Below are 24,134 nucleotides of genomic sequence, written 5' to 3'. Positions count from 1 at the left end.
CTGTGCTTAGACTAGTACACTCTATGTGAGGGTCCAACTGTGTCTTGCTTCCTATTTTTGCAGAAGGCAGCTATAACATCCTTCACGGCATAGGATTACTAGAACCAAATTTGATGTGTACCAATCAGAGTTCTAAAGAATTTGTCCTTAAACTATGACTTAGAAGCTTCAAAACTTAAAGATACAGTCCTCTCCAACTTATTCTATGGTTATGGAAATCAGTAAAGGGAACAGGGTTGTGGCCAAAAAACAAAGAAATATTTTCTTTGTGTGGGCTGTGTTGGGACTGCAACAGTCGTAGATCCAGTAGCTCTCATGAGTGTTAGACCCACTCAAGCCCGCACAGACCAGGAGCAAAACTGACTCAGCCACATCCTCTTTCAGAGGCTGTGCACCCAGGATCTTGTGCTCAGACACTAAGTTACATCCCCAGCCCCAAGGCTTCCTTTAGTCTAGGCTGACGCTGACCCCAGCACCAGTTCTTTGATGGTCACATTTGCATGGTGGTTACTACCGACACAGGTCAGAATGAAACCTCAGGGATGTACCACTCAAGTCTCCTAGGAGGGAGCAAAGAAGCTTTCATAGCCCCTTTCATAGTAGAAGACTCAGTCCTACTTGAGAGAGGCCTGCCTGGCTCTGGAGTAATCAAGTGGGCTGTTGAACCCAGACACGCCCCAGATGGCCAGCATCCTTTTCCTTAGTAGGCCCCAAACACCAGCTTTGTAACAGGAAGAAACAGAAAGGTTTAAACTACTTGACTCCAGTGGAAGGCAGCTGCTTACACAGTTTCAGTATTCACACTGACTCATTCAGACGGTGCCTCTGTAGGAATGCTCTGTTGGATGCTTTGTTTTTAAGTATGACCACCTTTCTCTTGTCCAGTGATTAAGTGAGAACACACGTACAATTAAATATGGGGAACATGTAAAGGACTACTACCGAATTTTGGGAGTTTCAATATTTAAGTGCTAGCTAAGATTTTCATTTCCTGGGAGTTAACAGACCTCTGAAGTCAGATTTTTATCAGGCTAAAATTGTTCTGGGCAGTGTTTAAAAGTGCAATGCCAAATCAACCGGGCATGAAGAGTTAAACAACTAAACTATGAACAAAAATAAGAATTCTCTTCCTTCCATAACCCACTTGTCATCAAAAGTGGTTATTAGAAAGTTTTAAAATATCACACACCTCTCAGATTTTATTTTGATAGTATACCCCGTCCACACCTGCAGACCACCATGGTACATTATTAAACTAATAGTAATGTTGCCACTCTGGGTCCCTGTTTGCTGTTAGCTGGACACTGAATGAGTGCACATCTACCCACCTCTAAGCACTGCCTCCCACGTCCCTAGCACATTCCTATTCCCAAGCGCACTTGTCTACGCTCTTGTCTATGCTCAGATTCCCGAGACCTCAGTGTCACCGTTTAGGGCCACTCTCTACAGGGCTTCTAGTTTTCTGACTGTCTGCGGTTCTGCATAAACTGATAACTAAACCAGACTCCTCCTTTTGCCAGTAGCCATGCACTTTCCAGCTCAGTCCTGCTTTCTTCACATCCCTGCTTGGATTCTTCTGCTGTGCTGATCAGTAGATCCGGGTTAAGCCCTCATATTCCTGAGGTCCTGTGTGGTGTGACTAGTTCACCTCTTGATATTTGTCTTACCTTCCTACTAAGAAGGCAAGTCCTCTCAAGGGCAAGGCTACGCCTTTTTCTCTTTTTGTGCTCCATAAATCATTTCCACTTTGCGTGTGGTAGAACTTCAGCTTTGTCAGTTCAGTCTCCACATTTTTAAAGGAAAACGCCAATGAGAAAAGTAGTAAGATACAGACGTCTTCAAAATCAGTTAAATAGACCACGCCATTCTCACTAATATTAAACAAACAAACAAACAAAAAACTTCAATTAAAAGAGTGATAGTTCACTCCCTTTTCTCCTGGCATATTTTATAATCTTTCAGGATGGCACTGCAAACTGAAAGGGGAGGTGGGGTCTTTAGTGATGTGTGATACTTGACATAAAACTAGGAACAAAGTCAAGGAGAGACAGTTGCTGTGCGCCTGGCCTCCAGCCCTCTGACCACTGGTGTCTGCAGGAAATGACGCGTGTGATAAGCACCTCAGCAGCGATGCTGATTTGTCTTAGGCCAGGAGGTCCCAGAAGTAACTTTTACAGCCCTGAGGGATCTGCATACAAGTCCAAGCAAGGAGCGGCTAATTTTTCTGCGTTCAGAACTGGATCCTCTGAGGAAGAGGGCTGTGTGGATTACAGGATCCTTTTGCTGAGCTATTCCGTCTTCTAAGTGTTTCGGCTCACCTGAGATCGAAACTAGACCATTAGTGAAACTCCTTCAGTGGAGTTCTGTGGTAGCTGACGGCTTCTCCACCCCCTCTTTCTTATGTCATCTCAGTGATGACACCATGATCCCCAGATTCCCAGAACTGTATCGGTCCCATTAGAGTAGGGTTATTTGGGGTTATAGGATCCACAGAGCTACATTTACGTTTACCTAGATGAGATTTTGTATTCCTACATTTGTCTCCTATGTAATAAGCAGCACACATTGTAATTTTATTAAAATACATGTAGGGGCTGGAGAGATGGCTCAATGGTTAAGAGCACCGACTGCTCTTCCAAAGGTCCTGAGTTCAAATCCCAGCAACCACATGGTGGCTCACAACCATCTGTAGTGAGATCCGATGCCCTCTTCTGGTGTGTCTGAAGACAGCTACAGTGTACTTACATATAATAAATAAATAAATCTCTTTAAAATACATGTATACACATGATAAGTATTCCTTATAAACTTGATTTTATATTCAAGAAAAAAACAGTTGCAAGCTCTTAAGAATGAATGACTAAATGTCTTAGATAACACGGGACAATAAAATTATCTAGCGTTCATGCTAACTTTTTCACAAAGCATTGCCATTAGTGAGTTTCTACAAGAGCCCCGACAGCAATGCTTCCAGTAAAGTTGGGCTCCTTGTCGCACACTGATTAGAGATGGAAGAGCGCGGTCTGTGGCTTCTCAGCCTTCCTGGATTTGTGGCTTCCCTTTGACTTAAGATGGTAGATTGACTTGACTGCTCAAACTTGTATCTAAGCCTTTTCCACAGTATCTTCTCCACCCCAGTTAATAGTAATCTTCATTCTTGTTGCCCTGGCCCCAAATCTTGACGTTGGCCTTGACAGTTCCGTGTTTTGTTGATAGGACATTCAGGCTGCAGGAAAGTGGGTTTCGTCTAATACATTCCTAACTCAGCCCTGGCCCTCGCCTCCACTCCAGTGCCCTTGTCCAACTATTTCTGTTGGACTCGCCTCCCACTTCCTGCTCTTAATTCACTTATCCTCCATACACAGTGAGTGTACAGTGGATCTTGAGATTCTTCAGCTCAAACCTCTAGGTCAGTGCTTCTCACCCTTCCCAAAGCTGCGACCCTCTAACGTCCTGTTGTGGTGACTCGCAGCCACAAAATTATTTTCACTGCTACTTCATAGCTGTAATTTTGCTTGTTATGAATCGTAATATAAAAATCTGAATTTTCCACCAATCTTAGGTGACCCAAAGTAGTTGTGATGCACAGTTGAGAACCATGGCCCCAAGGCCCTTAGAATGATAACAGTGACTTTTAAAGCTCTACGTGATGTGCCGTGGTTTAACTCCCAATGGCACCTCTGTCTGTCCATATTCACCTCTTGCCTACACTAGCAACCTCTGTACTCTCACATATACCAAGTGCGCCCCTGCCTCCAGACTGAACTGGCTCTTGTTTTGGCCGCCTAGATGTCTCACTATTTTACCTCTTGGAAGGTCTTGTGTTCCTTTATGAAGGCTAAGCAATCATCACATTTAAATCCCATGCTTCTAGTCACCAGACCTCTCTTCTCTTCATAGCAGTTACATTTGTTTTGCTTGTTTTCTCAAGACAAGTTTCTCTGTGTAGCCCTGGCTGTCCTGGAACTCTCTCTGTAGACCAGGCTGCCTTGAAGTCAGAGATCTGCCTGCCTCTGCCTTTCAAGTGCTAGGATCAAAGGCATGCATCACCACTGCCCAGAAGTAGTTACATTTTTAATATACAGTATTGTACTTATAAAATATTGTCTACATCTTCATACTAGCTCCGTAGATCCCATGAAATGGATCTTTTCTTCATTCCTACGTTCTAAAATCAGTTCTGTAAAAAGACCAGTATTTATTGGCTGAATAGTCAGATGGGCTCTTATCAAATGCTTATAATTTAAGGTCACTCAAAACAATCTTGTAGTGATAGCATAGGAAGCCATACTAAATCAAATCATAGGATGTCAGGACAAACAGCCAACCTATTCAGAGTTTTCTAAATCAGGCAAACTGCAAACACATTCTTTATACTTTTATTTGCCAGGTGCCAAGTGCTTTGTGGAAGGCATTGTGATGTCTGCATGCCAGTCGCTCACCCAGTAGGAACTGGAAGTGAAATAGGTCTGCCCTCAGCACTTGCTTGCTCTGCCACCGTGACTCACATTGCTGGGTCAGTTGTTAAGGCAATGAAACCAGCTACTAAAGGTCCCTGAAGGTTTGCATGGCCGTCAGCTGTTTTCTGGATCTGTAGTCTATCAAAGGCGCAGCAGTGCAGGCTCAGATGTGGAGAAGGCCTCATGGCTCTGTTCTGGAGACTTAAGGGCTCTTCTTTTTGATGACCTAGCATTTACTTTTGATTATAAAGCAAAACGGCAAATCTCTGGGTTAAAGTTCAGAATTAATGTTTGAAGAGCAAATCAGAGTCTCTCACTGCCTCTGCCTCTGCCTCTGCCTCTGCCTTTGCCTCTGCCTCTGCCTCTGCCTTTGCCTCTGCCTCTGCCTCTGCCTCTGCCTAGGCCTCACTGCCTTGCTTCTTTGTTTGCTTCTCTCTTTGGTACAGGGGATGAGACCAGGGCTTCACTGTTAGCAAGCACTCTACCACTGAGTGGCTCCCAACCCCATTTACTGTCTTATTTTAAGACAGGTTTTAGGATGGCCTTGAACTCATCTTACCCAGGTGTGCCTTGAATAACATCCTGACAGTCTCCTGAGTAGCTGGGGTCACAGGCCTGTACAGGCCGGCCTGGCTTGACTTTCTTTTGAAATAAATGGACTGAATCTAATAATCCTTTAATATCTTTATTTTATAGTACACTTTGAGTGACTCTCTATTCACAAAGTTCTTTAGATACAACCTGGAGCTCTTTTATGCCAAACTGAAAAGGACTTCTACAGTCCATCCTCCCGGCACCCGCTAGCCGCACTGCCCAGCACATTGTGTGGAAATGTAACTGCTCCCTGAAACTTTACCTGTGTCTACAAATAAGAGGATCTGACGCTGAACTTGCTTTAGCCTTCTAAGCTGTTACAGGAAATAGTATTCCCGAAGGAAGATTATTCAAATAACACACTTGTGGGCTATATAAGGCATTTTTCTTTATTATTTCTCGGTTTATCTTAGTAATGCCAGAAAAATAACAGCCATTATTTTCACTTTAACGCAAACCAAATATTTCTGCACATGGAGTACAAAGATCAGCTGCGAACATGGTTAGGTTCAAAGGTCAGCTGCGAACATGGTTAGGTTCAAAGGTCAGCAGCGAACATGGTTAGGTACAAAGGTCAGCAGCGAACATGGTTAGGTACAAAGGTCAGCTGCGAACATGGTTAGGTACAAAGACCACTATTACATGTACAGACCACTTTGTTCTTACACCAAAGTAAGACTGACAGAGCATTTTTAACAATTATTTCAGCAAATAACCATGCTCTTAAACAAAGGCAAACACACATATATACATAGACACATCTTAACTAAAATTACGTCACTGTGACAAACTCTCTGGTGCTTTCACCAGATATTTGCGCCCCCGAGTCCCCTGCCCTAATCCCATCCCCAAATGCTGACTTGATTTGAAGAAAAAAATATTAGAGCTGTTCCTAATCAAAGGCACGTTTGGCAGGCGACTGAAGACGGCATGCGTCGTACAGGTGCACTCTAAGCCACACCCCCACAACCTCATCTTCTGTGTATCTCGCTTCTTTTGAGTGGTGGTCCAGTGGGACACACCGTTAGCTAACTTGCCTTGTGAGTTTTCAGCAACTGGCTACTTAATGCACTGTGTTTATTAAAGGCAAAGGGAAATCTGCTCACAGTTGACAGAAAATGCACTTTATGGTGTCAAAATGGAAAATAAGGCATGAAACTTATAAAAGAACTTAAGTGTTTTTTCGTGTAGATTTATCATGAGACTAGAACTCAGAATATTTCATTGGCTAATGTATAAGGGACTATGAAATTAAAAGTAGTGTTTCAAATGAAAAAAATGAATAAAGTCATTGCTTTTCTTCGCATTTTACTGCATAATTCTCTTTCAGCCAAGTTACAGTAACCTTGTGATGTGTATTTATGGTAAAGATTAACGTGCAATACGCAGAACCTGCACCTGTACACAGGGACACGAGAGATGGAGCAAACCCATCCGGCAGCAGAAAACCAGGAATAAATGGTTGCCTTGGTTTTGAATAGAAGAGAGGGTAGGAAAAGTTTTCTGCATGTACTACAGCTGGGACAACACCCCCACTTATTTTCCAGAACTACCAAATATCCCTAATTTAAGCCATTAAGATAATGAGATAACATGAGCAAAACTTAATTAAAATGTCATTATGATAAATACTGTCGGCTTGCATTAAGGAAGAGTCTGGAATCACAGCATAGCCTCCAACTTAAATAGCACTTTAGTACTGCTCTGCTGACTAAGTTTATTCCGTATTCTCTTGGCTCAGCTTAGGTCCAGTAAAACAGTGAGCTGGAGAACAGTCACTCACTAAATTCACAATTTGATGCCCAATATCCTTTATTTAAGCAAAATTTCCAATTAGGCAGATTTTCAATGTTTGTCATTTGTAGTCTTCAAACACACATTTGAAGGAGTAAAAGAATAAATAACCTATCTTAAAAAATTAAGGAGCGGGGCTGGGGATTTAGCTCAGTGGTAGAGCACTTACCTAGGAAGCGCAAGGCCCTGGGTTCGGTCCCCAGCTCCGAAAAAAAGAACCAAAAAAAAAAAAAAAAAAAATTAAGGAGCATGTACTTTTCTGTCCTTGTTTCAAAGTGCTTAGCTGGGAAAAAGCATTTCTATTGTATTGGTACTAAGCCACCCAGAGGAACTCCCTTTACTTTGTGAGCCAAGGATAAGAAAATGTTTGCTGACACTGACTTCTGGAAGAATGGCCCATATTTGGGCATAGTTAAGCAAGCTTTGCTGCATGCTGCATTACTATATCCTGAATTCAGATGCAGTTCTTAATGGTGCATCGTCTCATGCCACGTCTCGTCCCCGAAGTACATTTTAGTTACAACTAAGGATAAACCTGCCAGCCAGATAATGGTTCACTCAGACACAGCTTTCCACCTCAGAGCATCCAATTAGAATGTTTAAAATCAGTTGGTATACTGCTGCAGAATATATTTTTGCCAAAATGCCATATTGGAGAATAAAAATATCCTCTCTCCATGATGCATATGAAATGGCTGAATGGTGGAATGGTCTTCTGGGAACAGTGGTAGAGAATGGTTCCCGTTGGGAGAAATCTAATTAAATCTGCGCTCTCCTTCCTTTGTTGGCTCAGGCTGGAGGGGCCGTCACCTTGTTGAAGGAGGCGCTTGCTGCAGAGACCCTCAGAGACACTGAATGGGTTTCTAACGCTGCTTTCCTTAGATTCTCATTTGAGGTAAGGGCAGGATGATCAAACAGTGATCAATAAGCCATAGGAAATTCTAGGGACAGTTAGGCTGATCGAAAAAGTCATGGGAGGTTTGGGGATGTGCATTACATCATAAGTTTTACATTAATAAGTATGCTTAGCTGTTTTTGTTCAATGAATGGTCATTTGTTCAATGAGTGGCCAAATGGACACTTTTCATCTAAGAAGGGGTTTAAAATTAACTTTTGAGGACTCTTTTTTAAAAAGGAGACATTTTACAAAGAGAAAAATGGATACTGTAGCTGAGTGAGAGTGAATCAGCTCTAGCCTCATGATGACGCAATGGGTATCCTTCTGACCTTAGAAGACAGAAGCCGCACTGCCAAGACGGACATTTACTGTGCCAATGAGCACTGAGCTGCCAGCATGGTGCAGCGGTTGTTAAGAGTTACTGAGATGCCGAGGCATTCCTGAGGACACATGCGCACACTGACGCTGACTAAGGATGGAGCACTGCAGTTCAGACACAGTGGAGATAAGGAAATGTTTTCTCTTCAAGTTGCATGCATTTTAGTCACAGTATCTGTTGGACTGAGAAGAGCAGTACGAGGCTTCATGAACCATGATGGGGTATTAATGATGCAGGGAGATGCTCTAAGGAGGCGCTCTGATGGAACCAAAGGTCTTAAGCAAAGAAGAATGTTCAGTACATATCTTAGCGAATATGCGTGGTTGTCAAGAAACTTAGAAAGCTGCAAGGCTCTGCCTAAAAGATCCCATTTTAAGCCAGTATTTCCCTTCGCGCCAAACTCCAGCTTGAGTAACTCTGTAAGACCCAGGCACCCAGGCGTACCACACGTGCTTCATGCTTAGTGTTTGTCTGCTTTTCAACCCCAAGAAAGAAGAAGCAACCATTTTCTCCATATAATAATTTAATATATGCCAGCCAAACAAAGTAGTTTATCTTTATTCAATTAAATAAAAACAGACCTGTCAGGTATATTATATAACATTCACTATATACACATGATTTAGGCGATGCAAGGTAATTCTAGGTATGCTAACTGTTCAACTATTAGTGAAACACAGAAGGTGTCAGGAGCCCAGCGTGTTCCTGCTCACATTGGGTGCCTGCGTTTCTGTGGACAGTTAGAGGGACAGCCACAAGCCAGGACAGATATTACCAGTAAACGTCTGAGGGACAGAGGGGCTGGGGACGAGTCTAGCAGAGATTAACAGTCTCCTAAGTGTGGATAGCATACTTGACAGTTACGCTTTAACAAGTTCCTCTTCGATCATGTTCATGACGTCAAAGTTTTTGTTTGAAGGCAACACCACCACATTTTATTTGTGAGTAGGGGTAGGTAGGGAATGTTCCTAAAATTGGCATAATTATTCTTAAAACAATAACAATAACAACAAGTACCTCTTTGGTGAAGCCTCGGTACCCACTCGGTTCACTGTAGTAATCTGTAAACAGGACTGCGGTACAGTGCTGGGCCTTGGTTCCCACAAGGCCAGGCACCACAGCCTTTCTCACAGTCCTCTGAATGACTTGTATGAAAACATTCTAAAGCAGAAGAGTAAAGCAAAGGAAAACAAAGGAGGAGGAGATCCCTGTTTAAGAGTTTTTAAAAGTGCATAATATTTTGAATTACAAAGACTGTCAACATATGGGCCTGTTGGACACGAGACCGTTTTCCATCCCTTCACAATGAGGAGGGCTCCTGCCTATTGGCCAGGAAAGTCCCCCCCTCCCCGTGGTGTCCAGGTGCAGTCAGACGTCCAGCTCCTCTAGATCAGTCTCACCCTCTAAGCTGGAATACCATCTCACCTCATAGTTACGTGTAGGTTAAAATCATTGTCTTACTACATGTTGAAGTAGAGTCGTTAGTGTTTGGAGTTCTCCTTGTAACTCCTCAGTGCTGGCATGTTCAGTGCATCCATTGCCAGCAATGGATTTGGGTTGGGAACTGGGTCCCAGTTTAGAGGAACTCAGGAAGAATGGGCATTCTCCAGCAGTGGCGGTCCATCTCTGTGCATGGATGGGTGTGTGTGCTCCCTTTTGTAAGTTTTTGGAGGGAGTTTGGGGATAAGTTGAGAAGTGCTTTGCCGTGGAGGAACGGGAGGCCCAGCAATGGAATGGAGGTCCACTTCCTGTGTCAGTGGTGGTGATGGCAGATGCCTTCTCGTGCCGTGAGGAGACGGGGTTTGAGGAGGTGGCGGTGTAAAGGGGGATGGGCTGTTTGGGAAGAAGGCATTGCCATGGTCACTCTTTTTGCCCAACGGGGGAGGTTGGAGATGTAATGGCGAGCTTGAGAAAACATCGGGTGTCCTCACAGGTTCTCGTGGTGGTAACAAGGGAGGGCTCTCGGGAGGATCTGATATAGAGGTCCGATCTGATATTGAGTATCGTGGTGAATAGGCTTTCGATGTGGGCTGCCTAGGAGGAATCGCTGGGGGGCTATCCAAGTGCTTAGACATAATCTAACAAACGAAAAAGAACAGAACATGTTAATTTCTTTTGAAGAGCACCATAAATATAGTAAGTTAATTTGGAGTTTGTTAATTTGGAGTTTTCAGACATGCTACTGGCAGAATGTACGGTACAGAATGTGGACTTTTACCAAATATGTTAATCAAGATGGTCTGTCCACACGCAGGGGAAAAAAGAAACTAATTTTGTCAAGATTAGCCAAAAGTTTGTTGGTTACTACTGACTGCCTATCACACAATGCACTAAATTCTAGTTTAGCACAAACTATCCATTTCTTTTTTGCAGTGCTAAAGATTGAAGGCAGTGTCCATATTAGGCAAACAAACTACTATAGCCCTGTTAAGTTTTAAATGTATTAATTAATTAAATGTTTTAAAAGTATTAATGTTTCATGAAATCTACAGGCCTTGACTTATCCTGCTGCTTCTGTTCTCTAGGTTGCTTAAGACCAAATAGAATTATTGAATAACTTGCAAAATAAACAATAAAAGGGGGAAATTTAAACAGGCAGGAAGTCTCATTACTATATGTCTTTAGGATCTAAATTAAAATCTAACCTAAAATTGAAATCTCTCCCTATCTGGCTCAGATCAGAGAGTAACTTTCAGCAGATACTCAGTACAGATGCATTTATCATATTCCTTCACACACGCGCACATACACCCCCACACCTTCCCCCCAAGTGCACACACACCCCCACCTCCCCCACACGCGCACACACACCCCTACAACTCCCCCACACCTCCCCCACACGCGCACACACATTCGGGTCATTTTAAAAGAACTGCACGAAGGCTGAAGAGATGGCTCAGCTGTTGAAGACGAGGTTCACAAGCAAAATATAAAGAACCACACTAAGCCAAGTTACTGTTCACCACCTGATAGATAAGACTTGGTTTTTTTTCTCTTGGTAATGCTCATAGCTTTAAAAACTTATAGGGGTTTGCATGCATGCCCAAACTGCCTTTATAAGAAAAGACATAAACATCTTGCATGATAAATTTATACTTAATATTTGAACTGTTAAACCTAAGTGCTCTGAGACACTAGCCTATTCCAGCAAGAGGGAGAACTGACAGTAACAGCTGACACAGCCACATCTACATAACCGGTGCTTGGCTTTACCTTGGATGGGGAGGATTCCGCTGGGGCAGACTCTGGTCGTCTTCGAGGGGGGACAGGAGGAGGGACAGGCACTTCCTCGGTGCCCTTGGATAAACTTATAGATGAGACTGAAGCAGATCCTGTAAGGGTTAATTTAAAAGAGAAAAAAATTATGGAACTTCCATTTATTACTCTTGAAAGGACTTAGATGGAAATGGTACTGACTAAAGAAACGTGCTGAACTATCAAAAGCAGTTTAATAAACCAATACCCAATACTATTCCATTCATTAAAATAAACTGCTATAAAACCATGCAGAAATTTCTTAACAATCTTTTTTTAAAAGAAAAAGCTGCCTAAAATAATGGTTTTTTGGAGGGGATTTTTGTTTCTTTTTGCACTTTTTGAACAAAATAGTACTACCATTGTTAATCTATAGTTGGAATTTTTAATTGGGTTAATGTTCAGATTTCTGTTGGAAAGGTAATTTGAAAAAAATCTTTGAAATGGTCTTTTTTTTTTTTCCTTTAGTTTTATATTGTTCCCAGGGTACCGTGCCCAGACTAGATAGTTTCTAGGGATAGTCTCTGATCTTGGCAGGGCTATCTCTCTTATATAACACAAAGGAGAGAATCTGCTGCTTCCTGAAGCCTATTCACAGTTTGCTTGGGTCCAGACGCCCTTAGCATGTAAACAAGATCAGAATCATCACATCTAATCCAAAGCTGTTTAGAATGTCTACATAGAAAACCATTTAGAATGTCACAGGGCAGGGGTGCTCTGACAGTGAGAACAGGAACTTTCTAAAATCTAGTGATCCTGTGTAAGACCAAGGTGATGGGATGCAGAGAGGAGTCATTCAGTGGTGAAGGCACAAGAATGAAAGCACAACGCAGGCCCGAATACTTACGCTCTGAGAGACAACTTTGCTACCATTAGTTTATAAACTATAAGACATTAAAAATGTACTTGGCAGGCTTTCTTAATTCCTTTAAGCATTCTAATCCCACTATTAATATAACAGTAGGGAGCGTGAGGAGTGTTCTGTGCACTTATATCCAAATGGCCAACGTGGTTGTGTGTGTGTGTGTGTGTGTGTGTGTGTGTGTGTGTGTGTGTGTAGGCCAGAGGTCAATGTTGAGTGTCTTCCTCTTACTGTCCACTTTATTTTTTGGGATGGGTTTTCTCACTGAATCTGTAACCCACATTTTTGGCTCAGCTGCCTGGCAAGTGAGGCCCTGAGACTGGTCTGCCACATCATGGCTCTCACAGCCTTGCAGTGCTGTGTTCACAGGCATGTGACATCATGCCAGGTTTTCTGTGGATCTGGGAGATCCACAGTCAGATCCTCAGGCTCTCAGAGCAAACACTGCCCACTCCTCAGACCAACATTTTGGTCACCTATTTTTTAGGAAAATATATACAATTAATTTAGGTTGTAACTGATGTTTTTTTAATGGATATATTTTGAAATCTTTTGTACAAAGAGTAATGCCATTGATTTGCTTAAAACATTAAAAATAGTAGGATTTATAGTGAGTTGTTAGTTTAGGGCTAAAGCAAGTAAGTACACCAGCACTTGATTTTATCTAAATATTTAGAACTTGTAACTACTTATAAGGTGGTCCTTAGCAAGTTAATGCAGGTATTTACCTGCTCTCTGCTGTCAGGAGGCTAAGTGCACTTTGTAATTTAGACGGTGCAAGCTGCTTGCTTCTCTTTTAAAGTTGAGAATGAAGTATATTGAGAATTGTGTAGTTGGAAAAGAGAAGTGAGTTCTTTTAAGAGGAAAAAGCATGAGAAGTAAGCATATAAATGCAAGGCAACTGTTTATGGTCAAAAGACAGTGCAGGGAGGCTCAGCGGGGAAGGTGCCCTCCATCTGCTCTCAAGCCAGAGCAGGAATCAGGTTTAAATCAGGTGTGCTGACTTGGGCACGGGGTAGTGTAACCTGGGTAAAGACGGCATCGCCACTTTTCCTGGAAAGGAAACAGGAAAAAGTTGTTTTCTCCCACTGATATTCTCAACTGACCCATAAAAAGTATGTAAGACGACACCATGTTAGTTTTAAAGAATATCGTAATCATCTTTAGATAAAGCTCATTAATGCGTTTGAGAAGGAAAAAAAAAGGAGTTAATATCGTATTGGGATTTTTGAAGTTTTTCTTACTTCTTAATATCATAAGTGAAAGCATTCATTAGAAAATGATGTGATGCTATAACACTGGCAGATTTTCACATTTGTCTATGTGTGTGTGTTGACTGTGCCCATTGCCACAGGATGTGTGATGACGTCAGAGGACAGGACACACGTGCAGCAGTCAGTTTTCCACCATGAGGAGTCCAGGGTTTGAATTTAGGCTTTCATGCTTGGTGGTAAGCACGTTGGCCTGCGCAGCCAGCAAACCTGCCTCAGAAGGCAGTGTAAACTACAAAACCCAATGCAGTGAAGAATTTAAAATAGACTCAAATCGTTTGCCAAAGGCTAAAGGGAGAGTCATACAGTTATTATCAGATTCCTTTGAAAACATGTTCTAAGAACATGACACTGTCACAAAGCACTGAGAGCTCTGAATGTTTAAAAAGCTTCCCTACTCATAATCACTTAAAGATTTCAGTGTATTTGGCCCTTAAATTGTATTGAGGAAATTCCTAGATAAATTTGGAATGCCTAATTTACAAAATATTCTTTTAAGAAAAATTGTCTTTAATTAAATTAAGTCTTAATTTTTTTCTTTAAAGAAAAAAAATTAAAAAAAAAAGCACAGAAACATCAAAACAGTGGTTCTCAATCCTCTTAATGTTGTGACCCTTTAATACAGTTTATCACACTGTGGTGACCTCCAACCATAAAGTTATTTTCATTGCTACTTCCTATCTGTAATTTTCCTCCTGTTGTGAATTGTAATATAAATATCTTTGGAGATGTTTGCCAAAGGGGCTGCGACACACAGGCTGACAGCCGCTGCACTAAACTGAGAGACTTGAGAGAGAACACGAGAACAGCTCGGCGGTTCTGAATCGCCATCGGTCCACTTCTTCACTACCAACACACAGAACACAACTACCCAAGCAGCTAAAATACTTCTCACACTAGGGCGCTGAGCTGATTATTTTAAAATTAAGACTTCCCTCTTACTTGTTTTTACACAACATGCAATAACTCATTTAATTTGGGACTTTTTTTTTTTCAGTTTACTTGGTCAAGAGGAGGGTAACTACATTCCAAATTCAGTCAGCCTTATGGCACGCTTTTGTTAACTTGGTTGCCTTCATAAGCCAGTATTTTATCACAGTACTTCCTTTTTATATGTATAAATAAGTAGCAATTTAGCAACACTAGTAAGTGGAGTAGAACTCATGTTTGAACTCTGAATGATATGAAGCTGGTGTCCTGATTTCCTTTCAGCCCTTCTGAGGAGCTGCAGTGGAGATCATGAGAGACTCAGTATGTTGCTTAAGCACTAACCTACTTGCATATTCCTCACTTCTGTTTTTATTTATTTAATTGTGTGTGCAAGTCATGTGCATGCTGGAGCCTACAGAGGCCAGAAAAGGGCACCTGGTCTCTTGGGACTGGAGTTCAGGGACTGTGAGCTGCCTTCTGGGTACTGGGAACCAAATCCAGGTCTGCTTGCAATAGCAGTAAATACTCTTAAGCCACGAGCCAGCTGTCCAGCCCCTCGAGTTTTATTTTTATTTTTAAAAAGTAAATAGTATACTTCTATAAAGCTAAGCCTCGAGAACATTACAACTAATATATTAATTCTAGTCAATGCTAGCCTTTTGGAACATAAGTAATGGGCTGCCTTCGTGCTAGAGGACTGCAGGCCGCAGTTACAGCAACCCTTTCCGACGGGGAAACATGGCTTCAGAGGTGCTCAGATAGACAGCCCAGTGAGGAGCAACTGAAAGAAAGCAACCCCACAACTATAGATCTGTTGGTTCAAAGCAGGGGGTACCTCTAAATAAATAGGCTACAGATGAACTTATCAAAAACATATGCACCAGCTCACTGTGTATATAGTATGACTTCCATGCTCCTTAGTCACAAGCAAAGCCAAGGGAATGCTCAATACAAATACACTTTCTGTAGTGCAGAGATAAGACACACTTTGTACTGAGTGCAAATGCATGTGTGCATGTCATAGAAACAATTACACAGGATTCGGGGACAAATCTCAAAATACATCTGCAAAAGCTTATACATTTTTAGTTGTTTTCTTTAGGTTAAAAGAAGCCTCAAGTCCCACAGGGCACATAGAAAGTGTTTTATCAAGAACAGGAAAGTTGTGAGCAGACTTGGATGATAAAGCAGGATTCCCAAAGCAAAGGTTGGTCCTTTTTAGCTTTTGCTCAATGATGAGGCTATGCTGCCCCTGATGCTGCCCCTGATCAAGTCCTTGAGTGGAGTTTGATCAGCTGGGAAGCCAATGGGAAGAACATGTGGAGACAATCGCCAGAGGATTAAAGTTGATTTGATTGATCTAACAATAAACATTTGTGTGATGTTTTGTTAGGAGAGCTGCAAAGCTCCTCATGAAATACTTAAGAGTGGATGGTGCTTTGTAGAGAGTCAGTTAGTAACCTTCTAACCGCTAAACGTCCTTGCGCTTGTGTGAATTAAGATGTGCCATAAATAGAGAACGCACACTGGATTGTAAGTCCTTAAAGAGGAATGTGCCCCGTGAAGTGTTCTATGCTTTCACACTGAAGTCCTTTTTTACATATTGGTTAAAGAAAGGACTCTAAGTTATGTTTGCTTTCTCTAATGTGGCTATTAGACATTTGCAAACAAACATTGCTCTCACACTGCGGTTGAACTGGGATGACAGAGCAGTCACTAGGACTTGTCTGGCCACGCTCTTCTTAGTATCACCAAGAACGACATGTGATCAGGACACTACAGTGAGCCTGAGGAAGGGTGATCTAAGAGCTGGAATCGTATGAACTGGAAAACAGAAGCCACCGCAGAATTTAGTGGGGATGGTATACCTTATATTCAGATAAAATGAATGTGTGGCTGAATAGATATTTCCTTTAGAAGCTGGGGTTCAGCTCCCAGCACCCACACGGCAGCTCAGAATCGTGTGCAACCCCCACTCCAGGGGATTTGCCGCTCTCTTCTGGTCTCTGCAGGCACCAGGCACGCACAAGATGTACAGACATTCACACAGGCAAAACACACATACCCAGAAAATAAATAAAATAAAAACACAAACCACAGGGTTGATATTCTTTGAAGATTTTTAAGGATGGCCTCTGTCTCTTCTAGACGTGGGCAGTGTGCATTTGGATAGATTCAGAGTGTGTGTTCAGCAACTTTCAAAAACCTCCCAGTTCTAGGTTTTAGACTTAAAGAATTCTAGTATCTTCCGAAGCCCGGGCTTATGTACTCTTTGTACACGGATGAATACACAGTTACCAAGGTTATCTGCACCTCTGGCCTGGGCAGTACTAACAACTGCTCAGAAGCACTTGAGCTCTGGACTCACTTGAGTGAAAAGGGCTTGCGGAGTGGTCGGAATCGAACACGCTGCAGACGTCTGTGTTACTGGAGGCGCTGGACGCAGGAGGCGGCGTCAGCGGTGTTCTCGGGGAGTTTGGTGCCGACGCTGTACTTTCTGTCTCGCTCTCAGGAATCCGACTGTAGCTGATTTTCCTTGGCTCCTGCTGCAGAGGTGTAGGGTGCCTCATGGTTCCTGGTCTTGGATTTGATGGACGAACACCAGGAGATTTTAGGGGATAGCTGTATTTTTTTGGCTAGAGACATCAAAAACAAAAAACAAACCACAGTACTTAAAACATCGTGGCTAAAAGGAAGGTGTTTTCTTTGTTTTCCTAATAAAATTCAACCAACAGTTACGAAAATTATAAATGAGCAATATGAAGTGTCACAGTGGTTGAGAACAGAGCCCCGCCCCTGCCCGGTGCCGCGGTCACCCGGCTCTGCGGAGGACCTGTGCGGGGGGTGTGGGGGGGGCTGTTAGAGTCTAATGTCGGTAACTGAGCTTTAATATGGATAGAAGTACAGAGGTGTTAAGGTGGTACCTTAGGGGATGGAAATTTTTCTGAAATACATAAGTACTATACAATAATTCCAGTTTTTAAAACACTATTTGAGGTGATTAGGCCTTGTTGGAAAAGTCAGAACAGCCATCATTAAGTGTGGGCAGGAGGACGTTCAGATCATGTGGACACTGACGGCTGAGTTGCTTGCATTTTGACTTGTGTGAGTGTTAATTCTAGGGCCTTTCCCTGCAGAATGAGCACTTCTCACTGCGGCCGACACACTTATGTCTAATGAACTATTTCAGGTTCATGCTTAGAAGCTGACTTAGAGTTTGAAAAGAAATCTGGCTGTTGAGTCACAGATGTTATTAGTTTACTGTGACCATGTAGAAGCTACTTATATTGATTCTGACTCTTTCGATGAGTGGAGGAACAAATTCAGATTGAGTGAGAGGTGACACTGAGCCTAACCTTGGCACGGCACTGACAAAGTTCTACAAAGTAAAAGCACTAGAAAAAGCATTTTTATGCAAACTTTGCATTACTCATGGTTAACATTTCTAATAAGTCATTTTTTTTTTTTTTGGTTCTTTTTTTCGGAGCTGGGGACCGAACCCAGGGCCTTGCGCTTCCTAGGTAAGCGCTCTACCACTGAGCTAAATCCCCAGCCCCCTAATAAGTCATTATTTAAAAAACTCCCAAGTATGCTGGAGGTGGAGGTGGCAGTGCACACCTTTATTCCCAGAACTAGGAAAGCAGAGGCAGGTGGGTCTCATGAGTTTGAGGTCAGGCTGGTCTATAGAACAAGTTCCAGGACAGCCAGAGCTACAAAAAGAAAATGTCTCGAAAAACAAAAATAAACAGATAAACCAAGTAAATATACTGATTGTAAATGAATTAGTATAAATTTCTTAAATTCCATGTCCTTGAAACAAATTTTAACTTGTTACAACTAAAAATAACAAACAATATAAATTGGTTACTTTTATCATTACATCATATTAGAATTTATTAAAATCAATATTAATGTTCACTTATTTGAAACCAGGTGGGAAAGCCCTCATTATATTTACTTATTAATCACGTGTGAGCGTCTTATTCCATCCAGTCCCTGAACAGTTTCACAGCCCTCGTCTACGAGACACATGGCGTGCGTAACTACAGCGTGGGAAGGTGTAAATAGGAAACCTGTGGACTTGAATGCTTACAAATCTTGGAAGAGGCTTAGGGTTCCGTGGTTCTATTTCTAGGGATTTGTTGAATAGATAGTCTGTAAATTCCTTCTCCATGCTATTTCCCATTGGATTCAAGTTTTCAAAGAATCTCTAAAATAAAAGTAAAAAAAAAAATTATTAATATTAAAGATTTTAAATTCCTGAAAATATCTTAGGATAAGTTCAATATAAGAAAATTTGAGTTACTGACTATAAATTTTATTTTTCCTTTTCTGTTCTACAATATAAACAGCCTTTATGAGGCATTGTATAAAGGTGATCAGAAAAATGTACCCTCACATGATTCGTCTTACCTTGATGTCTGACTCTACCCGTAAGCAGTAAGGCTGGTTTTGGTACTGCTGGATCTCTCCTGTTATCTCGGCCACTCTCCTCCTCTTGCTGAAGTTGATAAGCTCTTTTCCATGTCTTCTTAGGACCTCAGGGTTGCCTTCTTCTGTTTTCAAGATATTTGTGAGATAAATTCCTAGAAAAACCCAGAAAATTACTTCATTGATAAAGAAGGAAAAACAGGAAGTTTTTTTCCTTCTCACTAACTGTAGGCATAATGTCGGCAGTGATAATAGGCAAAGAAGCAGTGCCCAGATATGCCTCTGTATTAAACCCGTCTATAAAATACTTAAGTTCTACAAACATTCAAGGAAAGGGAGATCAAGTTTCAGAAATAGATTATTTTTTAGAAAATAATGGCTTCCGTCCTCCTCACTGTTATGTGGCTCGTGTTGAAGAAACTCAACAATGCTGTCCCTGATGAGGCACTGCCAGAGAGGAGGGAACTCATCTCAGAGGACACTTCCTGCCTTTCCAGTCTTAGTCTTAGAGTTTGGAGTGGCCATGTTTGAGCAGGCTTATTTGTGGAGATGTAGGAAAGGCTTCGAGTCTATCGAGCACAGGGTGACATAATGCGTGCAGATTTTAGACTTAGTACACCTGGTGCTATAGGCTGGTCTCCAGCCTGCCGTGTAGCTAGGGACCTTCTCTCTGGCTACAGCCCCTGAGCCCTGGGATTACAGGTGTGCATCCCACGCCTGCTTCAGGCAGGCAGGCGCCCTTCCTTCTAACTGAGCTCTGCCTCAGTCCACTCCTGTCTTTATCTAGCCTTCTGACCCAGGAACACTTTAGTTCCTTCCTGGCACAAAGGTTCTAGAGCCAGCCATGCTGCTCTCTACCTGTCCTGTCTTATATAAACTGCTCAGTTTCTCCGTGCCTCAGTTACTCATTTGTATACAGACTGAGATTGGGCCTGACAAAAGAAGAAAGTGTGGTTGCAACTGCTAATGTTGGTATCTGAATATTACTTTTCTTTCTTGTTTTTCCTCCCAAATTACACATTGCCTTTTTTTCTTCTCTTTTCTTTCTTTTTTTTTTTTTTTTTTGATGAAGGGGTGGAAACAGGCATGTGTGACTACCTGAGTTCATTTACTGAGTATAAATGTACTGCCTTTTTGCCAAATTTAGGTATAGCAAATGAAAGTACACTCTGTGTGTGTGTGTGTGTGTGTGTGTGTGTGTGTGTGTGTGTGTAAAGTAAGGTAACACTGACACCAATACTTGTTTGGTTTGGGCACATGATTTATCTGTTTATTTCTCAGCACCAAGGCCACTCTTCAAGGTATGTTCACAAAATAATTACTGTGTGTTGTAGTAAGCATTGTGCTTTCTAACAACGTCCTTAACAGTATGCATATGCAATGGTAGCCAGTATCAGCTTTCCAAATTCGGCAAAACTTGCAGTGTTTGTAGATAGTAGCATCTGGTACTCAGTTTGTGAAATGTCTTTTGTTAAGTTTAACTTTTGCTAGGCATTGTGGTGCAGGACTAGTAGGCCATCCGAGTACAGTCAGTCTCTGAGAAAAAGGGAAAGCTTAACTTTTATCTAGGAGATAAGAGGTTAGAAACATTTTGCATTTTAGGACTGCTAGCTATACTGACTGGCAAAGAGGAGTAGTGTGCAAGCTCTCATACTCTGTGTGCTTGGAAAGGACAGAGGGCATGAAATAAAAGGGTAGTAGGCCTTAAGACATTAGTAACTGGGACTCAAGAAGTGGCTCAGGGTTTACACATGGCCTTGCTTTCTCTATCACAGAGCTCAAGTCAGGTTCCCAGTACCTATATCAGATGACTCCCAGGGAATCCAACACCTTCTCTTGGCCTCTGAGAGTCCCTTCCCTCCAACAATGGTTGGTGTACATGTACACACACACACACACACACACACACACACACACACACACACACACAGGACATAGCAGGAAGGCATTGAGCTCTGTACTTAGGAAGACTGAATGTGACTGGTACAGTGAACAGGATGTCCACATGTGTTATATTAAAAAAACATTTGGATAAAGTTGTAAAAATACAAGAAGCACTTTGGGAGACATCAGGATAAAATTTGGAGAAGTATTTTATGCCTGATTAATGACTAGCCAAAAGAATAAAATCATGGTAGTGCTGTCAGAACTTCGATGATCAAATACTGCATTCATAGAAATATTTAAGCATATGTGACTTGCAAAGAATATTTGTATATGGACACATTTAATAGGACCTCAATTCTATATAGTAGCAGGCCTAATTATTTTTATTTTGTTTATTTTGTTTTTATGTGCATTTTGCCTGCATGTATGCCTAGGTACCACATGCATGCCTGGTACCTATGGGGTCAAGAAGAGGGAGTTACAGTCAGTTGAAACCACCATGTGGTACTAGGAATTGAACCTGGGTCCTATCAAAGAACAGTCAGTGCTCCTAAATGCTGAGCCATCTCTCTAGGCCCACCAAAGTTTGATTCGAGAAAGAGAGGAGGGAGGGAAGGAGGGGAGGGGTGTGTCTGTGGATATGTAGATACTATGCAAATCTAAATGTCACTGTGTCTATCAAATACTAGTCTAAGTGGCCAAATTCTCTTCTGTTCTAAAATAATACGGATTCTTTCATTCATTCAAAAAACATTTGTGATGCCTCCATATATCAGGCCCATGGCTAGGTGCTAAGACCAGACAAGACACTGGCCCAGAGTTTTCCTTTTGAAGACCAAGAACCTAAGCCTCGGTGCCATCCGCAGAGGATTACACTGCACCAGGGTGGGAGCAAACTGCTAGAGGACCAAGAACCTGAGTCACACTCACCCTTCTTTGTTATTTGTATCACAATGTTCTGTCTTCCCTATCCCTACACAACTCCAGAGCGTGTGAAGGTCCTGGTGACATACAGGACACAACACACTGATCACAGGTGATGATGATGAAAGAGTCACATTAACTTTACGGATAGCATGTGGCTGCTGTACATGCTAGTGTAAGATTATTAAAGTATAAAGTGTAATGTAAAACACATACAACGTGCACATCAAAAAGACCTAAAGCACTCTGGAGGCAGGGGAGGAACATCTCTAAGTTTGAGGCCAGCTTGGTCAAACAGTTGAGTTCCAGGATGGCCAGGGCTTCACAGAGAGAAAAACGAAGAAACAAACAAAAACCCACAAGCAAATGTAAAAATATTTAGTTATGAAGTACAACAGTGAAAGAAGAGAAAATGGATACACTGAGGAAAGTATCAGGATTGCCACTGTTCTAGGCACCACAACTTAAGACTACACAGAAAACAACAGAGATGAAGATTCAGCTAGGAGAAAACGTACGATTGCATTTAAGTCAAACACAGTAAGACAGATCAATTCCTAAACCTTCAGAAGAACACTCACCCAAGCATGCACACAAGCAGAGAGAGGGGCTGCTCCAAGAGCTGGATACAGCCCAGGCAGGGCACTTCCCTGGCAGGCATAAGCTCAGGTTCCACCCCTAGCACGGAATGGGGAAAAGGGTGTGTGTTGGGGGAAGAGTACAGAAAGTGTAAAATGTAAGGAACCTACAAGAAGGCAACAGACAGGCCCATCTTCACTCTCTATGCAAGAAAAACAGAATCGGACAGGACAGTCAGTCTTGGAAAGAAGAAAGGCGTTCATCCTCCAGTGCCAAGGAGGGCAATAAGGAGCTGGTAAAAATGAAAGTCTAATGTGCTGCAGACTGCCTCAGAGGCACGGCAGTGGATGTTGACATGTGTTTGTTAGCGATTAAATACAACTGTGGATGCTGTAATCATGCTGCTGCTTCTTCCTTTATCAAACTAAACCACAAGGTTGGTCAAGGTGCTGCACATCTCTTTATCCCAAGAACCAGGAGTGCTGAGGCAGGAGGATTGCAGCAGTAACAAAAATAATATGGCTACAAAGACATGTGTGATATGATATGTGATGGCTGTCAGATGGCACTCGAAAGTGAATCATGGGGTTAGGGATTTAGCTCAGTGGTAGAGCGCTTGCCTAGCAAGCGCAAGGCCCTGGGTTCAGTTCCCAGCTCCGAAAAAAAAAAAAAAGAAAAAAGAAAAAAGAAAAAAAAAAAAAAAAAGAAAGTGAATCATGTCTCTCTCTGAGTGAGGTCAGTGAGGTCAGAGGGGTTCAGCTTGCGCTGCACCTGGAGTGTCTATGGATGTCCTGGGTTCCAAGTCTAAAGAGAAGATTTATTTCCAGACCACATATTCCTTACATCTATGGCCTGACTGATGGACACACTTTGTTTTGTTTTCAGATAGGATCTTGCTATGCAGCCCAGACTGGCCTCACACTCACATCTGACACCTGAAGGTTATCTTACAGTGTTTGTAGTGAACTGACATTTTGTTTGTGACTCCCAAAACAAGGCCAGATATGAAGTTTTCACTTGTGGTGTCGCCTCAACAAGTTTCAATGTCCATTGTGGATTTTTACATTTAGGATGCTCAATCTATGTTAGGTCTGAACTTTTTTTTAAAAGTCTTTTTTTTTTTTTTTTTTTTGGTTCTTTTTTTCGGAGCTGGGGACCGAACCCAAGGCCTTGTGCTTCCTAGGTAAGCGCTCTACCACTGAGCTAAATCCCCAGCCCCTTTAAAAGTCTTAACAAGAAGAATATGAAAGGATTCAGGTGCTATTTTCTACACTCATTTAATAAAATGTTTTATCTAGAAGCATAATAACAATTAGGAATAAAGACTTACCAAAGAAAGGCACACATGGTGGATTAATAGACCTGAGTTTTGCCAAATATTTCTTATAGTGATCTTCACTCAACTCATGAGCTTCTTCTAAAATTTTCTTTTGTCTACTTGGTATTTGCTATAATAATAAAATTAAAAGTCAGGAGGGCTCACTTTTACAGGAACTGCAAATCTTGCCAAAACAAACAAACAAACAAAAAACCCCCAAAAAACCCAAAACCAACCAAACAAAAACTCAAAAGAACAGCTAACCATTATGGCCCATTCACAATCACTTTTGACTCCAAGAATGTTAATACTGTTTTTACTTTTAATTTATAATATATATATTTTGAGACAAGGTCTCAGCATGTATCTCTGGCCAGGTTGGAATTCATTATGTAGGTCAGGTTGGCCCCAAAGCATGGAGATCCACCTGCCTCTGCCTCCCCAGTGTTGGGAATAAAGGCTTGAAGGACCACACCTGGTTAACTTTGAAAAAAACCTTCCTCATATACTTTAGAACAAGCTTAAAAGTGTGCATAATCTACTCTATCTTGT

At 41.9% G+C, this 24,134-nt stretch overlaps 2 protein-coding genes across 4 annotated transcripts in view; one reads left to right on the top strand and one right to left on the bottom strand.

The window, feature by feature from the left end:
• Arhgef33 (Rho guanine nucleotide exchange factor 33) overlaps positions 1-24,134 on the top strand; it is a 166,238-nt gene that overhangs the window by 98,952 nt on the left and 43,152 nt on the right. The gene's annotated exons all lie outside the window — the stretch shown is intronic.
• Positions 7,667-24,134, bottom strand: part of Sos1 (SOS Ras/Rac guanine nucleotide exchange factor 1) — a 77,234-nt gene continuing 60,766 nt past the window's right edge. Inside the window, exons 17-22 of the mRNA NM_001100716.1 lie at positions 23,595-23,712; positions 18,857-19,029; positions 18,537-18,653; positions 16,812-17,079; positions 11,339-11,457; positions 7,667-10,203 (exon numbers count right to left, since the gene is read on the bottom strand). Of these exons, the coding sequence (NP_001094186.1) occupies positions 9,712-10,203; positions 11,339-11,457; positions 16,812-17,079; positions 18,537-18,653; positions 18,857-19,029; positions 23,595-23,712 (1,287 nt within the window). The 3' untranslated portion in view covers positions 7,667-9,711. The remainder of the gene's footprint in view (positions 10,204-11,338; positions 11,458-16,811; positions 17,080-18,536; positions 18,654-18,856; positions 19,030-23,594; positions 23,713-24,134) is intronic.

The sequence above is a fragment of the Rattus norvegicus genome, chromosome 6 (genome assembly GCF_036323735.1).
Source record: "Rattus norvegicus strain BN/NHsdMcwi chromosome 6, GRCr8, whole genome shotgun sequence".
Taxonomy (NCBI): Eukaryota; Metazoa; Chordata; class Mammalia; order Rodentia; family Muridae; genus Rattus; species Rattus norvegicus.
This window is presented reverse-complemented; position numbering and strand designations above follow the sequence as displayed.